At 36.8% G+C, this 16,789-nt stretch overlaps 5 protein-coding genes across 6 annotated transcripts; 2 read left to right on the top strand and 3 right to left on the bottom strand.

The window, feature by feature from the left end:
• Positions 1–263: 263 nt before the first annotated feature.
• LOC110420452 (arginine biosynthesis protein ArgJ family) lies at positions 264–5,009 on the top strand. Its single transcript, XM_021433767.2, has 17 exons — positions 264–487; positions 670–795; positions 910–1,033; positions 1,195–1,268; positions 1,501–1,545; positions 1,757–1,807; positions 1,905–1,973; positions 2,153–2,211; positions 2,564–2,633; positions 2,847–2,927; positions 3,005–3,091; positions 3,237–3,359; positions 3,762–3,824; positions 4,096–4,173; positions 4,245–4,390; positions 4,711–4,781; positions 4,869–5,009. Exons 1-17 carry the CDS (start codon positions 428–430, stop codon positions 4,949–4,951), a joined length of 1,410 nt encoding a protein of 469 aa, XP_021289442.1. The 5' UTR covers positions 264–427; the 3' UTR covers positions 4,952–5,009.
• Positions 5,010–5,157: 148 nt separating this feature from the next.
• Positions 5,158–7,048, bottom strand: LOC110420453 (uncharacterized). Its single transcript, XM_021433768.2, has 3 exons — positions 6,809–7,048; positions 5,918–6,242; positions 5,158–5,741 (listed from the first exon to the last, which is right to left on the bottom strand). The coding sequence occupies exons 2-3, from the start codon at positions 6,209–6,211 to the stop codon at positions 5,319–5,321; spliced, it is 717 nt and encodes a 238-aa protein (XP_021289443.1). The 5' UTR covers positions 6,212–6,242; positions 6,809–7,048; the 3' UTR covers positions 5,158–5,318.
• A 2,170-nt stretch (positions 7,049–9,218) lies between these two features.
• Positions 9,219–10,633, top strand: LOC110420207 (histone H2A.2-like). The gene is made up of 2 exons (XM_021433435.1): positions 9,219–9,718; positions 10,201–10,633. Exons 1-2 carry the CDS (start codon positions 9,509–9,511, stop codon positions 10,450–10,452), a joined length of 462 nt encoding a protein of 153 aa, XP_021289110.1. The 5' UTR covers positions 9,219–9,508; the 3' UTR covers positions 10,453–10,633.
• Positions 10,634–11,732: 1,099 nt separating this feature from the next.
• On the bottom strand, positions 11,733–12,411 carry LOC110420568 (histone H2B.9-like). The gene has a single exon (XM_021433929.2). The coding sequence runs from the start codon at positions 12,313–12,315 to the stop codon at positions 11,896–11,898; it is 420 nt and encodes a 139-aa protein (XP_021289604.1). The 5' UTR covers positions 12,316–12,411; the 3' UTR covers positions 11,733–11,895.
• A 1,018-nt stretch (positions 12,412–13,429) lies between these two features.
• Positions 13,430–15,733, bottom strand: LOC110420567 (uncharacterized). Of its 2 annotated transcripts, none has more exons than XR_016351452.1 (2): positions 14,565–14,967; positions 13,430–13,755 (listed from the first exon to the last, which is right to left on the bottom strand). XR_016351452.1 is itself a non-coding variant. In XM_021433928.2 (2 exons), exons 1-2 carry the CDS (start codon positions 15,569–15,571, stop codon positions 13,749–13,751), a joined length of 597 nt encoding a protein of 198 aa, XP_021289603.1. In that variant the 5' UTR covers positions 15,572–15,733; the 3' UTR covers positions 13,430–13,748. The 2 variants fall into 2 exon arrangements, 1 of the variants encoding a protein (XP_021289603.1); XM_021433928.2 differs by lacking the exon at positions 14,565–14,967 and adding an exon at positions 14,982–15,733.
• Positions 15,734–16,789: the final 1,056 nt, after the last annotated feature.

Consider the following 16,789-nt stretch of genomic DNA (forward strand, 5'->3'; position numbering starts at 1 on the left):
ATTTTTATTTTCCTAGTAGCTGCTGTTGAGTAGTATACTACGGGCCTATTTGTGAGGGGCTGCTACCGCACAGACCCTCCAATTTCCCCCAAATGCCCTTGAATCGGGCTTTGGCCCGAAAACCAGATACGGGTTTTGGGTGAGTAAACAAATCCATCTCAGTGAGAATCCCATGGTGATCTGGCCCAAAACCACAGACGATTTTAACTTTATTCGCAATTATTACAGCAAGAACAGCGTGGATTCCACGTGGAATAATTCATCCCGCGCCTCGCCCTCGGCCGTTCAACTCTGACTCTGCTGCCCAAAAACCCTCACAAAATCTCCTCCTCTTTTCCTCTTTTCTTCCATTTCTCGCCATTTTCAGTCTCCCCTCCAAAAACCAGAGCCAAAAGATTCCCCAATCCTCACACTCTCACTTTCACAAATGTATTCATGTGCTCCGCATTTCGTTTCTTTGAAATTCTCCGGAATGTTTTCCCCAAAGGTCGACGCACTTTTCTCTTTTCCTACTGAAACTCTCTGTTTGGCTGCGTTTGACAATTTAGGGCCAGCCGAACATAGAATATATATATATATATATATATATAAAAATAACTTTACAGAGTTACTAGATAATGAGTGATTTTTAATTTTGTTTTTTTGTTTTTTTTATATTCTATTTTGCAGATTATAAGCTCTATTTGTTCCTCAAAGGCAGATTTTAAAGTATTTGCGGCTGCATCGGATGTTAATGAGGCGTCCAGTTACATACCTGCAGCTCCTATTCTTCTCCCTGACGGAGTGTGGAAGCAGGTCAGCCACTTGATTATTTGGTTGTTAATTCTTTGTAAGTTTCATTTGGACTTTAAAATTTCTATCAACGTTTGCTAATTTATTGTTTTCTTTGTTCCGGCTGGAATTACATAGATTCCGGGGGGAGTTACTGCTGCTAAGGGATTTAAAGCCGCGGGCTTGTATGGTGGATTACGCGCCAAAGGAGAAAAACCTGATCTTGCGCTTGTCACTTGCGACGTTGATGCCAATGTTGCAGGTGAAGTTTTGTTTGGTGGAAATTTGGAAAGCTTATTCTTTATTTAGTTACATTATGATATATTTCTTCTTTACAGTTTTGTTTTTTTTTTTTTTAATGAAGGTGAGTTGAGGGTTGATTTTCTGGCTATAAAATAACTTGTTTGGAATTTTATTCCCCAGGGGCATTTACTACCAATGTGGTTGCAGCAGCACCTGTGGTGTATTGCAAGAATGTGTTAAGTAGTACAAAAACGGTATGTCAGATTGGCTACCTAATTCATGGTTGTGTAGGAAGGAAGATGCTCTTGTAGATTTAGTCTTGAACTGAAGAAACAATTTGATTTTGAATTGCCTGCGTGGGAGATCATAGCTTTAGTCTTTTAGATGTTCGTTTGGCATGTATGTAGATATCTGCCCAGTTCAGTTATATATATGGGTTGATTTTCCAAGTTACATGGCTAATGACTAAATCAAGAATCTTGTCAGGCACGGGCTGTGTTAATAAATGCTGGGCAGGCCAATGCAGCAACGGTATGTCAAAGTAGCATTATTTTCTATTTGTTTAGTCTTTATCTGGATGCCATGTGCTTATAAAATAGTGTACCATTTCTTGGTGTATTTTAAACATGGCAGAAAATGGAAAAAGAATCAGTCTTTGACACTTTATTATTGTTTAAGCATTTGAGACATGCCAGATTGAATCAGGTTTTACATGGCTAATTGACCTTCCAATGATGTTCAGGGTGATGCTGGTTACCAGGATGTGTTAGAGTGCACAAATGCCCTTGCTACAGTATACAACTTTTAGAGCATAATATTCCTTGTTATCATGGTGGTCTTGTACAGGCTGGGTTCCTTTTCACTTTCTTTTATCATTTGCATTGTTGCAGATCCTTCAAATAAGGCCTGAGGAAGTGTTGATTGAATCCACTGGTGTGATTGGTCATAGAATAAAGAAGGTGCACATTGCTGTCTCTTTTTTAACTTGAACATGTACATCCTATTTATATGCTTACTTCTTATGCTTATCTATTATTGTGCCATTGAAGTGAATTGCAATTATAGTTTTGGCCAGACTAATGTAATACCATCCATGCTCAATCTTAAGTTGATATTCTGTTGATAATGTCTTATGCAGGAAGCGCTTTTGAGTTCACTCCCAAGCCTAGTTAATTCACTATCACCGTCTATTCAAGGGTACTTATTATGCGTATTCTTCTTTTTCTTCACTCCCCTCCCCTCCGCTCTCTTTCTCTTTTTTTTTTTTTTTGGTTTTGGAGGAGGGTGGGGATGTGTGTGTGTGTGTGTGTGATGACGGTGGGGTTTATTTACATGCTTCACAATGGGCTAGATTCAGTTAATTGGATCCATGAAGTTATGGAATTATGATATTTTTCCATGGTTGGTAAATTACAAATGGCACTTGAGGTCTAACACTTAGTTGAGCAGGAATTCAATTATATATCTTTAAATGATAACATAATTAGTCTTCTGTGTGGTTGTATATCAATTTTTGCTACACACTGTTGATCATATTGTGGCTGTGCAGGGCAGATTCTGCGGCAGTGGCAATCACCACAACGGACCTTGTTAGCAAGAGTGTGGCCATTGAATATGAGGTAAGTAACAATTTCAAAGGGTTATCAATTTAACACTAATTACCTCTTTGCTATTATTTAGTAATTGTTTCTTAGATATCAATATCTTTTCCAATTTAGATGAGAGCATTATCTCAACTCTGTAGAACTTGAAGGCCTTTAAAGAATCAAGTCGTTTATAAATTGCATCTCAAAGCAAGCACAAGTGTCCTTAAATAAATAATTATTTATCAGGTTCGAGGGACAAGTGTAAGAGTTGGGGGAATGGCAAAAGGTTCTGGGATGATTCACCCAAACATGGCAACCATGCTCGGTGTATGTTTTTAAAATGTATCCAACTTTTCTAAAGCATGTAACTCCAATTCTATTCTCAAGGCTGATAACTCTTTCAGGTAATAACAACTGATGCCCTTGTTGAAAGTGATGTCTGGAGAAAGATGGTTCAAGTTGCCGTAGGCCACAGTTTCAACCAAATCACTGTATGCAATTTTGTTGCTTTTAATGCTCCCTGTTACTTGTTTCAATTAGGTGGCATCTTAGTTGAATGGACCCCTTTTCATGCATGACATGGTCTAATTGGTCTCTACTTTGTCTTTAGCAAGTTCGTTTATTGCTTTGCTATAGGTTGATGGAGATACCAGTACCAATGATACTGTCATTGCTTTTGCCAGTGGACTATCTGGATCAAATTGGATCACTTCTATGAACAGTTATGAGGCTGCACTTCTTCAAACAGGTCTTGATGCAGTAAGTTTGGCCGATTGAGCTTTTCCTTCATCCTATCCAGTTTAAATTAGGCTTCTTAATTGCTGAATAAATTAGTATCGTTTCTGCACATCCCTATTTGCTCTGAGATAAGTAGTCTAAGTGGCATGATCTTGTCCTAAATGAAAATTTTGTTTCATTGATTGGGATATTTTTCCTGCTGAGAGTCTTAGTTCCTTGCCATTTATGTAAAACACTTTGGATCAATAGTTGTTTGGGATATTTTCTTATTGGCTATGCTGACACAAATATCCGCATTTATCTGTACCACAAGCCACTAGACTTTGGTTAAATCTTTTGGGATGATTGCACTTGGGTTACCCTTTTTGCTTAAAACCAGTGTTGGGATGAATTTGCCTGAAGTTTTAAAGTATCTCTTCACAGGTAATGCAAGGTCTTGCCAAGTCAATAGCTTGGGATGGAGAAGGAGCAACATGTCTAATTGAGGTCAGCATTCTTCAATGTTTTTTCTTTCCTCTTGTTTTGGTCACTAGAAAGATTTTTTTTTTTACTGAATGAACCAAGTTGAATAGCCTACATCTGCCTACAGCTCAATAAGACCCCTGATATTAAGCCTTTTTAACTAATAACTTGTTCTGATATTAGGGAGTAATTCATTTGAATTGTAGGCCGCAAAAATCTCTTGGGTGGTCTTTTTGTTTTTTTTTATTATGGAGGTTCTTGAATATGTTTAACCAACACTAACCTAGAGATGCAGGTCACAGTAACTGGTGCAGAAGGAGAGGCTGAAGCAGGAAAGATTGCACGCTCAGTGGCTGCTTCTTCACTTGTCAAGGCATGAAATTTGAACATAAAATCTATCTAATGGTTAATCTTAGCATTGTCTAATACAAATAATGATATCAGACTGCAGTATATGGGAGAGACCCAAACTGGGGACGTATAGCTGCTGCTGCTGGCTACTCAGGGATTTCTTTTGACCCAAACAACCTCCAGATACTGCTTGGAGATATTATGCTCATGGATGGTGGACAACCACTTGCGTTCAATAGGTAAGAAGTTTGCTTATGGCTGCTGTCTGTCCCCGTCTGTCCCTCCTCACAATGCAAAAAACATAAGATACATACTACAAAGAAAACAGTCAGCAAAGATTTTGAATTAAATTGTGAAACCACATATACAGCATTCACCTAGCTAGTGCCTTTTATGTCCCATTGGTAAATAAACCTGATTAGATCTTCTGTATGGTTACGGAGCAATTAGAGTTATTTAGAGGGTTGGGAAGTGACCCTGTGAATAAATTCAAGGCCTGTTATATCCAGCACCTTTTTATTCTTGTCCAACGTAATTTAATTGCCCTTTATGATATCAGGGTGGCAGCCAGCAACTATCTCATTAAGGCTGGTGAGACACATGGAACAGTGGAAATTAAAATCACTGTTGGTAAGTTTTCCCAAATTTGAGTCACAACATGCCCTTGAACTTGCAAATCTCAGGATTCTAATGTATTTGATGATTGGCCTGCAACAGGCGACGGATCGGGATATGGTAAGGCATGGGGATGTGATTTGAGTTACGACTATGTCAAGATAAATGCAGAATACACAACATAAAAGGCATTGTTGGAGTGAAAGTTACAATGTCCTGTACGGATGCTCTAGATTGTTCACCATGTATGACTTGGACAAACTAATAGAATAATACGCAGAAAACTCCATTGCATCTCGCGATTATTCTCATCGAAGAGTCACAAATAATATTCTATTTACAAAGCACATGACGGTACAGGTGCTGCCTTCTACACGGTATAAACAGCACATTAACAAAACTTTTCAAACCCACACCATAATCAAAATCCATTGCATAATTCTCCATTGTAATTGTTCAAAATATCCATAATAGAGAAAACAGAATCGAGCTTATTTATCTACATGGATTGTTAAAGCAACAGCTTTTCTCCATGATGTGAAAAGAGATGTATCATAGAGCCTCTGCCAAGGAGTAGTGCATCCTAGTGGGTGATTCTTTCAGAAAACTGCTCCCGCAATAGGGTTCTGGTTTGCCGACGGTGAAACCATCAAGTTCACCTGAGGTGTTGACTACTCTATCCCGAGCCTCCTGTGGTTTATAAGTCCTATCAGCATTCGCGCCACCTCTGCGAAATTGTTTGTTGTCTTTACCACCGCTACCACGTGAGTTATTACCCTTCTGCCCTTTCTTTCCATTTTTCTTCTTGTCATTGTTCTTCTTCAACCTCTGCTGCTTCTTGCCTCTAACTGTGTGCAATACTGACGTTGGTGGAGGATCATACACATCAGGGGCCCATGTCACACTCAGCTTCTTCGGCGATAATCCCTGTTTCTCACGGCTACCTTTGAGGGCAGACACTAGCTTCAAGGGAGTCTGATAATGGTAAATGTTGGTAAGAATGAAGGAATATGAAAAGGAGCAAGGAACCCAATGGATCTCTTCACAAGATGACCTTGAGGGTGCAACAGGCTAGGGAAACTTAAACAAATCAAAGTCCTAACTAAAGATTCTTAGAATAGAAGATATTAACAGCAACAAAAGACACTTACAGGCAAAGAAATTGAGCGGCAGTAAGGTGACTGCACTGAATCCTCTGTGAATATGCGCCGCAATGCAGTTTCAAGTTCATCATCATCTTCGGGAGGAGACACAGCGGAAGAAAATGATGCACACTTGCCTAAACACTTTTGAGGAGGTTTGCTTTGATGTCCTTGTTCAAGTAAGTTTTCCACATCATCACTCGTATCATCCCCATCCTTATCATCTTCATTCAAACAAGCATGAAGTATTGCCTGCTTTATGTCACTGAGATCATCTACCTCTCGGGAACCCAATACTTCCATTCGCAATACGGATGACTAGAAAGAATCCTAGCTGCCAAAGAAAATAAAAGCCAAGAAACAAAGGACAAATCATCATTCTCATAACTGTAAACTTTTAATCATAAACCTCAACAGGTAGAGCAGAAGAAAATGAAACCTAAATCAAACGTCATTACAATGATAGTTAATAAAAAGTGGAAAATGAATCCATCAATAGTCTTCCAAGAGAAAAAACTTATAGGCAGATAAAAAGTTCTTTACCCAGTTTAGAAGCTAATACTAAATCGCATCCCAACTCCAGCTGCATGTTTTCATATAACTAAGAACTTAAGCTTGAAACATTATAAGCAAATAAAAGAGACAAGCAAAAAATATTCTGAGATTCCTTCTTTGACAAGTAACATTCAAAGAAATGTAGCCAACAAATTCAAACATTTACAATATTTCCATAAAATGGTGCAAAATATTACAAAACTAAATCAGAAAAGGGAGAAATCAGTTTAATAGGGGAAAAATACACTAATTGCTTTGAATAATAAGCAAAATTTCCAACCAGATATCAGCTAGATACAGATTCATCACACGTGCGGATAAAATGCAAAATGGATTAGGATATACCTTCTTAAGAGTTAAGACGCCTGCAATCAATTCAAAACCTTAAAACCTCCGACAAGGGCGAACCTCAATTGACGATCGAACCCTAAAACCTCCGATTTTCTGAACAAGACTAGATTCCTTCGTCTAGTAGCGGAATAACCTCGGAAAGATCAGAAGAATCTAGAAGAAGACGGAGAACAGAGGGGAGAAGGAGAGACAAGAAGAGGGGGGAAAACTACTTCAACAAAATTAATGCGAAATGTTAACTAAGATTACCACGCCGATCACTCTTTTCCAGATGTTTCAAACGATGGGAACAAGAACCAGCATGAAATGGGGTCAAAGAAGGGATCAAGGGAAGCAAAATCGATTCAAAGGGTAACGAAGGCATATTAACTTTTTATGCTCTTCGAAACCCCTAATTATCTACCAGTAAAACCCCTATTTTGTTCTTTTCTTTAATGACCCGATCGAGATTTGGGAGAAGAAAAAAAAAAAACAAAACCCTAGAAAAAGATTAGGTAGGAGACGTTGAAGGAAAATGAGATCAGCGCTGGGATAGAAAGGCTGGATGGAGAAGAGATGCTGTACTCTATATTATAGGGAGGGGAAAGAATCTTGTGAGTCCAATGGATATTGGCAGTATTTGAAACCAAATCAGGAGCGTACAAGTTTCAATCAGGACTGTTCTTTTTCCGAGTCTGACTCAGATATTTTTGTTTGCTCACTTTTTATTTGGGTCGGCTTCGGCTTTTGGGTTATTGGTTTAGCCCCAACACGCTTGCTCAGACTTTATTTTATTTTATTTTTTTACCCACTTACTAAATATATTTAATTTTAAAAGTAATAACAGAAATTGATCTTTTAATTTTCGTTGTTACTAAACAAATAAAGGTTTAAGTAATGTCTGTATATGCTACTAAATATCTTTATTTTTTTTATTATACTTCAACCAACTTTATCATTTGATTTCTACCAACACTTAATAATCATCAATTTAAACATTAATTGATTTTTTGTGAATCCAACTATAACCTTGATTGATATTATCTGATATGATTAGATAATAATTGACGTGGTTGTATGATAATGGAAATGGATTTAAGTGATATAACTACATTATCAAATCATATACCACGTGAATAAAAAATATTAATTTATATCAAGTTTAATCGTTGATTTTTTTGTCATGGTTAAAGATTTGTATGAATAAAGAGTAAAAGATACTAATTTGTTTAGATATAATAAAAAAATAAAAACTTATTTATATATTTAGTTAGATTTGAAATATTTTTTATTCTGTAAGCTGTAAATGAAAAGTTTTCATATGAAAAAGGTTACATGCTGATGTCCACTGCAAATAAAATTATTGAATTAGATGTACCAATATTTAATATAATAATGCTGTCTTTTAGTGTGTTGGTTGAGAAAATATTGAATCCTTTACACTTTTAAATAAAAATGATTTTTTATTTGTATTTATAGTTGGGATCCATTTGAGTTTAAACTAAACTTTAGGTGTAACAAGCTCAAGATTTCAGTTCAATAAACATATTTATTAGGTGAAGGAAAGTTGTTAATTATAGTGTCAAGACCCATTTTATTTTTTTATTAATGAGGAGATCTGAGCATATTCTCATTGCATTATCTTTTTTTTCATCTCATTCTTGAGACTTGCAATGACGTTTTCTCTTCTTGGTATTTGATTTTACTTTTCACTATTTCTATTTAAAAATTTAAATTTTATATCGAATAAATAATAAGTGAATGAATGATTATTTGGTGACATAATATTGAAAATAATATATTTAATAATATTTCTACTGATATTATTATGTACTGTTTTCAAAATATGAAAAATCATGATAGATAATTATAGTTATTTTAAATATTTTTATTTATATTAAATGAATATGTTGAATTTACATTTTTTAATTTATTTTTAAAATTTATAATTTATAAATTTTAACATCTTCATATTTTTTAATTATTATTATATTTTAATTATAACACTACTTAAAAAAATTTTTAAATCTACCCTGCTAATGGTATCTCACATTAATAAAATTAGATAAACTCTAATATAAGTTTCCTTTAGAATGGGTTTACCCTCAAAATAGGTTAAGTTTGCGACTCTGAATGGGCTCAAGTACGCCCATGAATGGGTTACTATGAACAAAAATTATGAGCCGTTGATCTTGAATACTTGATTTCAACGATATAAAAATGACGTGGCTCCTTGCCCTGGGATTCTAATGAGTGAGACGGTTGCAGGCCAAGATTTTGAAGGTTGCCAATAAAATGTCGACACCTGTCTAACTCCCTCACAGGCTGTGGGGCCCACAATTAAAAACTTATCCAATCCATCCGACTGTTTTTCGCCAACTTGGCTACCCAAAAATCTATGTCTAAATCCACCATTTCATTGTTTTAATAGAAAAAAATGGAAAAAGCCAAAATGAAAAATGCGGCAGTCTGATTGGGCCCGTTCTGTTGCACGAGGATCCTCAAAGAAGGTCTTGTTCACCGTCGATTAAACAACCTATCGAACGGCTTCAAACCTCTAAGTCCGTCAGCCGATTGTCTCCCTGTTTTTGACCCAATCCCATATAAATCACAGCTCCTTCTAACACAAACAAAAATCCCTGAATTTTTTTTTTTGTGAAAAAGAAATTAACAGCAAGAATTCATTTTTCGTCTAATTTTCAAATTTTTTGAGTGATGGATGGCGGAGCGAAAGTGAAGAAGGGAGCCGGAGGAAGGAAAGGAGGCGGTCCGAAGAAGAAACCGGTTTCTCGCTCTGTAAAGGCCGGGTTGCAATTTCCTGTCGGCAGGATTGGTCGTTACTTGAAGAAAGGCCGTTACTCTCAGCGCGTGGGGACCGGTGCTCCCGTTTACCTCGCTGCTGTTCTCGAGTACCTTGCTGCCGAGGTAATTTCACCTTTCCATTGTTCTTTTCTTTCGTTTCTTGAATTTTTTTTGTTTGGCATTTTCGGGGGTTTTACGTGAAATTTTGTGTTTTTATCTTGAATCTGAAACCCCCACACCCCTTTTGTAATGTTTGAGATGTGTTGTTTTTTGATTCACTATTTAGGGTTTGGTAGGTTAGTGAGGAATTGGTAAAGAATAAAAGGAGAATTTATACTTGAATTAACTTGTTAATATCTTAATAGCTTTTCTGGGTAGTAAAATGGGGAACTTTTATGGTTCAAATAGTAACACAGAGCTAGAGGGCAGTAATTAGGTGTAGAAAGTACGAATTTGCTTTTAATTCTGTAAGAAATGATCGTCATTGAATTTGGGGTTACCTTTTTATCTTTTAAGGTTTCTTTTGGTTGGTGAATTGACGGTTTTAGATACCCTTAAGTACATTGCTATTCTGTTTCTGGTCTTTATTGGTTGTGTTTTTCAAGGTTCTGGAGTTGGCTGGTAATGCTGCGAGAGACAACAAGAAGAATAGAATCATTCCGAGGCATGTTCTTTTGGCTGTAAGGAATGACGAGGAACTTGGGAAGCTTTTGGCTGGTGTGACCATTGCTCACGGTGGAGTCTTACCCAACATTAACCCAGTTCTTCTGCCAAAGAAAAATGACAAGGCGCCAAAGGAACCTAAGTCGCCATCGAAGGCTACAAAGTCTCCAAAGAAGTCACCTAAGAAGGCTTAGTCTAGTCTTTGCTTCTTATTTCTCTTGTCTATGTAGCTTCCTTTGTGAGCTTTCCTTGTAGAAAAAATGTGGATGTTGGTAGGAATTTAGGGCCATTGTACTTCTAATTGTCTGTGTTGTGTAGAACATCCTATGTTTGGAATGAATCAAATGAAATTTCCATGATCTAATTCTGTTTTTATGCTACAAGTTTGTTATACTCCAGTACTTTGTTTATTAAGTTGTGTTCTGTTTGTGTTCTTGCTCTTGATTAGATGGCTGAATTGGCCACCTTTTATGATGAAAAACCTTGTAAATTTAGCAGTGTAAGACTTAGCTATCAGATTACAGTGACGTTTGTTGCTTGCTGATAGTTGAAGTTATTTTAGCAAAAGACAGAAACCACTTGCTTGAAAATGGGATTTAAACTGTCAAACTCTATATCCATCATTGTCATATAAAAGGTTGAAACAATCTTAAAAGGATCTAATTTTGAGTCTTCAACCTACAACACCACCTGCACTGCTTCAACATTTCTGCTAACTCGGTATTATATTAAAGTATTAATACTGTAAGCCTTAGTTTCTTTGCTCCAACACTTGTGTTTGGTAGGAAAATTAGTAGGAGAAAGGTGTGGAAGGGAAAAAAAATGAATGAAATTGATATTTGGTCCTTGTAATGAACCACAGAAATGTTTGAAATGGTACAAATGCAAATTCACCATTTTCTTCTTACCAAATAAGAAAAAATAGTTTTGCCCTCTATTTTAATACCTTTATGTAATTTGTTGAACTATAAGCTGGTAGGAGCTGAACATGTTTACAAGTAATAGGCCTTTGGTATGATTACAGATGTTTAGGTTGAATTGGTAGAAGGAAAATGTCTGAAACTTGCTTCCCATTCACTTCATGCCTGTTTTGACCTGACCTTGGACATCTCATTCGATACGTTTCCTTCCTCTCAAGTTTTTTATTTACTTTTATTCCTATGATAGACTTAGAATCCTAACCTTTATGGCTCGATTCTTCTTCAATCTATCTCCCTTACCCTGTCCTGTGCTTCCTTTGGAATTCCACCCAGGATTTTCCTAACAAATCTGTCAAAGATTACCTTATTTTGCTTACCAGTGAAAAATTACTCCAAGGCTTTGGCAAAATGCACGTCAAATTCACAATCCGAACTCAAAATGTGTTGAAACTCATCCATCTCAATCGAACTCTTAATTTCCCATTTAATCTCCAAATCCAAGATTAGACCCAGAAGTAAATAAGTAAAATCATGATGCTAAACCCAAACATATATTCTTGAAAAAAATAAATATAGAACCCATTTGGATTTCCATTTATCTGTCCATTACAACTAAACTTCAGTACATTAAAAGCATAGAAAAGGGAGAAAAAAAAATTAATATCCGAAACCGGAGATACTAATCGGATCCCAATCTCAACCAAAATTGAAAGAAATCTAAGAACTGGTAAACTTGGTAACCGCCTTGGTTCCTTCGGAGACAGCGTGTTTGGCCAGTTCACCAGGCAAAACCAATCTCACCGCCGTCTGGATCTCCCTCGATGTAATGGTCGGCTTCTTGTTATACCTAGCCAATCTGGAAGCCTCCTGGGCCAGTTTCTCGAAGATATCATTGATGAAACTGTTCATGATCCCCATGGCTTTGCTTGAGATCCCGATGTCAGGATGAACCTGTTTCAAGACCTTGAAGATGTAAATCTTGTAAGTCTCGGTGCTCTTCTTAATCTTCTTCTTCTTCTTATCGCCGCCTTCTTTTGAGATCTTCTTCTCGGCCTTCGGCCTCTTCTCTGCCGATGCTGGGGCCTTCTCCGCCACTGGCTTTTTCTCGGCGGGCTTCTTCTCTGCCTTTGGTGCCATTGGTAATGCAGATGAGATGAGAACTGTGGCTTCGGAGAATGAGATGAATCTGGGCGAGAGCAAATTGAGGGAGTTCGGTAGGGGTACATTGGGGGAGACGGGGTTCTTTATATAGAGAGGTGAGATAGAATTTGATTGGTTGATTGAGTTTCACGCGAATCGACGACGTGGCGTTTTTGAGTCGGTTAGATGATAGGAGCAGTGCGGGGCAAAGATTTGGATAGTTCAGTTAATATTATTAAATGAGGAAAGCGGATAAGGAATGGGCTTTGGATTTGAACTCCCTTTCAAAACTTGCAAATTTGTTATAGTTTTCATGGCTTATTCAAATGGCCCATTAGTCTCAATCTTTGGGCTTTGTTTGAGTTCTTTTTATCCCAAATTAGGGATGAATGAGAATTTTATAATTCAATATCCTGTATTATCCAATTGATTAATTAAAATTAAAACATTTCATAATCAGATTAAGATAGTCATTTTATAGTACTCATTTTTCTTATTCAAATATAAATATTGATTTTTAATATTAAATTTTGATATTATATATATTGTTTATAATTAATATAATGCTAACTTAAATTCATTGATTGTCAATCTTTTTATAAATTATATTAATAATATACATACAAATTGATTATGGATTTATTTTAATCAATGAATACAAATTCAAGTAATAAATTCAAAATTGAATAAAATATTTATAGAGTTTCGATACCTTATTAAATAATTTAGTTTTCTACCCGTTGCATACCACCGATTTTTTGGATGCGAAATGTGCTTATCCTTTGGGCAGAAAATAATTAGTATATTGAGAATGGCAGTTAGAGAGATTTCTAGATAATTTATTCATTGGATGTAATTATGCAATGGCAGATGAGAACCCAGAGAATCAGGCTTCTCTCAAAAGCCATGAGAATCACACGATGGCGCATTCTGAAACCGAAGAGACAACCCAATGATTGTGTAAATCCCACAGGATTCACACTACAAAACAACAAAATGTCAGCAAACCTTTACATCATGTTCCTCTTAACCCTCACTAACATCGTGCAAGGGGAGAGGGGAGACAGATAAAATTGGGTGTATATATAATATAGCCAATACAAAAGAGCGCTGCCACCAAATGAGACCATGTTATTGCCACACATCGTACACAAGCACAAACTGTAAGCAACAGGTTGATGAATACAGATTTTCAACTCATAAAACTGAAAAAACCTGCTTGAACAAAATCATGTCTGATCTTACAAAACAAACAACTTCTATTGTATTGGAATTGCATATGCTAAAACCCTAGAAGAAACCAGGAGAATCCCTGAGCCGCTCAGCAGTGTGCATGATACGAAACAAAAGCCTCAATCTCCCACTGAATGATGTACTGAGTGACGGGCCTTTCTCGTTTCAAACTCAGAAAGCCCGTGTGAACTTCCAATCTAAACCCTGTCAATTTCAGAAGGTAGAGACATGAATTATATTAAACACCCATCCATTAAAAATCACTACTAAAATAAGTCTCCAAGGACGTAATTTCACGAGATCAACACAATAAGTTACAACAAAGCACTCAAATGTGAGTAAAAATCTGAGGTGGAACCTAAACAACCCCAGAAATTTTACTCCCGTAAAAGAATTTTGTTTTTCCTTAATGTGTTGTTTTTTGATAGTCCTGTCTCCGAGATCTAATCATTTAAATATTTGAGGATATCAATGTACTGTGAGTACAGAGGTAGTTTTAAACCCATCTAGAATACAACAACTGCAGCTCGAACATCAAAAGGACTTTGCCTTTATTCACAGACAAAAACACTGGTTTCTTTCTAGCATCTCTTGTATCCTATACAGATATTAGTTCACCCAAGTATAAAATAAGGCATCAGGTAACACTCATACACTCACCAGTTCATGCTAATTCATTGTCCCCGAACATGAAAAACCACCAAAATCAAAGTCCCAATTGTTTGCTACTCAAGTCAGATGACTCTCATTAAACTTCTATGATGTCCTATATCTATCAGACATGAAAAGAACATGATGGCATATCAGACACGCTTCTATTGCCAATTGCAGCTTGAAAAATGTAGTGCTATAACTGTTAGGCATGAAATAAACATGATGATACATCAGCCACGCCTCCATTGCCGATACCAGTTTAAAAAAGGTTGTGCTATAGTTATCAGACATGAAACAAACATGATGGCATAGCAGGCACACCTACATTGGCAATACCAGCATGAAAAAGGTTCAATTACCATTGCAAGTCATCGATATCTTTACATAACTGCCAGCGTACCACGCTCACTGCTATTAGCAGCAAAAATCATTGCCAGGAATTTGTTAGAATTACATCAATTCGAAAACTAATAGTTAACGAAAGCCATTTTGAAGACCACACATCTAGCAGCAGTATTTATCACTTTGCAATCACCTTATCTTACGTTTCTATTAATTTTATAGAACATTTAAACATCAAGGACACACTTTAACAAAACAATAAGAATGTATGAGAAAGTTGATTAAAGCTTGCTTTTCACATAAACAAGGAGGAAAAACCAGAAGCAAAAGAACCAAATATTTCCAATTTCACTGTCAAATTTCAAACCGCCAAAATAACAGACTTCAACACATCAGAAATATCGAACAAAGGCCAATGAGAGTTTTATATAAACCTGGGAGAATTGGCATTGATATTCCTATGAAGAATCCGACCCCCACCCGATTCACCACCTCCATCAATCAACTCCCTCAATCCCAAATTCCCAACTTTCTCCTCCTCCTCCTCCTCCGCCTCCTCTTCTTTATCTTTCTCATCACGTGCCACGCGCGGCTTTCCCTGCAATCTCTCAAAGTAATTCCCGTAAATATATTCAGGCGTATATCCATTTTCTTCATCAAACAACATTATATGCCCATGCCACTCCCAAACCCGATAATCCGATTGTTTCTCTTCGTGAAAAGTGATGCAAATATGGTGCTCGTTGATGGTAACGGCTTGACCAGAGTTTGGTTTCAAGGGGTCGGTTTTCCCTGATAGGATGATCCGGATAATTTCCTTTTCGAGCTTGGATTCCTCTTTGGCGAGCTGGGTTTTGCTGTTATCCTCGGAGTCAGAGTCCGACAAATTGGCGGCGTCGAGAAGCAGGTCTTCGAGCGATTGGGTGAGAACAGGGTTGTTGTTTGGTGGACGGATTTGGAGTCTTCCCATTAGGGTTTGGAGGAGGAGGTTGTCGAAGTTGGTGGTGTTGGTGAATGAGCTCATCCTTCCTCTTTCTCTTTGTTTCACTGAGAAAGGGTTATATTAGGGTTTAAGAGGGGAGAGACAGGAGGAGGGTTTTGGGTTTTTCTGGGCTGACAGAAGGGAAAGGGGTTTTGGGAGTACTGAGTCCTCTCGTTCGCTGGTAATCTAGGATTGAATCCGATTTGTCCAAGTATGGAGGTCCAGTGGGGACACGTGTGTAGTTGATAGATACAAATGTTTAATTTTCCTTTTTATTTTTGTTTTTTTCTTGTTAATGAAAATGGAATTAATTGCTTGCCTTCGCCAATTGGGGATGTTCCTAAAACAATTCGAACAAAAGTCAAGACGACAAATTATTATTTCAAGACAATTTTACATTATTATAAAAGATTTATATTCAATATAATTTTCAACTTCCATGATTCAATTACAGAGTGAATGCAAGAAAATTTTAAAATTTTGAATATATATGAGACATAAGAATTCGTTTGTTTACTATAAGCCATATGGAAGACACGGAATGCGGTGGTGTTTAAGCAAAGTAGATCTAGTCCAATGGTAGTGGTGGAGATCGGTTTGAATATCATTCATCAGTTTCGCAGGGCTTCTTGCATGCATGAAAATTCACAGAATGTTGGACGTGAGATTACAAGTGAGGTATGGTGCAGGCCGACAACTGTTAAGTTAAATACTGATGCGGTTTTGTGTCATTCAGGTGGAGAATGTAAATTAGGGGTTGGATTCATCGTGCGAAACCAGAATGGAGATGTGATTTTAGCAGGTTCAAAGCTCACAACTCATGGCACAACTGTAGTGGAAGCGCTCTAGTTTGGGCTCTAGCCGGGGCTGTATTGTTCTGTTATCAACGCGGAACCTATATCCGTGAAACAGAGATTGATCGTAAAGAGGTGGTTCACTGGGTGAAAAACCGTAGAAGTACAGGTCAGCTGGGCCACATCGTGGAAGTTTGCTTGTTGCGGTCCTCTTTTTTCCTTTACATGAGTTTTTCTTTTTTTTTCTTTACATAAGTTTATCTCACTGGATTTTATCATGAAAAGATATTTTGATAAGACTCTTTCTGCATGACGCTAAAGTTAAACTCTTTATATCTAATAAGAGTATGTTTCATTGTATCAATGTTTCCGATGATTAATGAAATTTTTTATTTGAATTATTCAAACAAATATTTATTTTAAATTTATTTACAATTTTATATTATATATCTATAAAATTACTCTA

Source organism: Theobroma umbraticum, unplaced genomic scaffold (assembly GCF_002168275.2).
Source record: "Theobroma umbraticum cultivar Fairchild unplaced genomic scaffold, ASM216827v3 scaffold_86.0, whole genome shotgun sequence".
Lineage (NCBI taxonomy): Eukaryota > Viridiplantae > Streptophyta > Magnoliopsida > Malvales > Malvaceae > Theobroma > Theobroma umbraticum.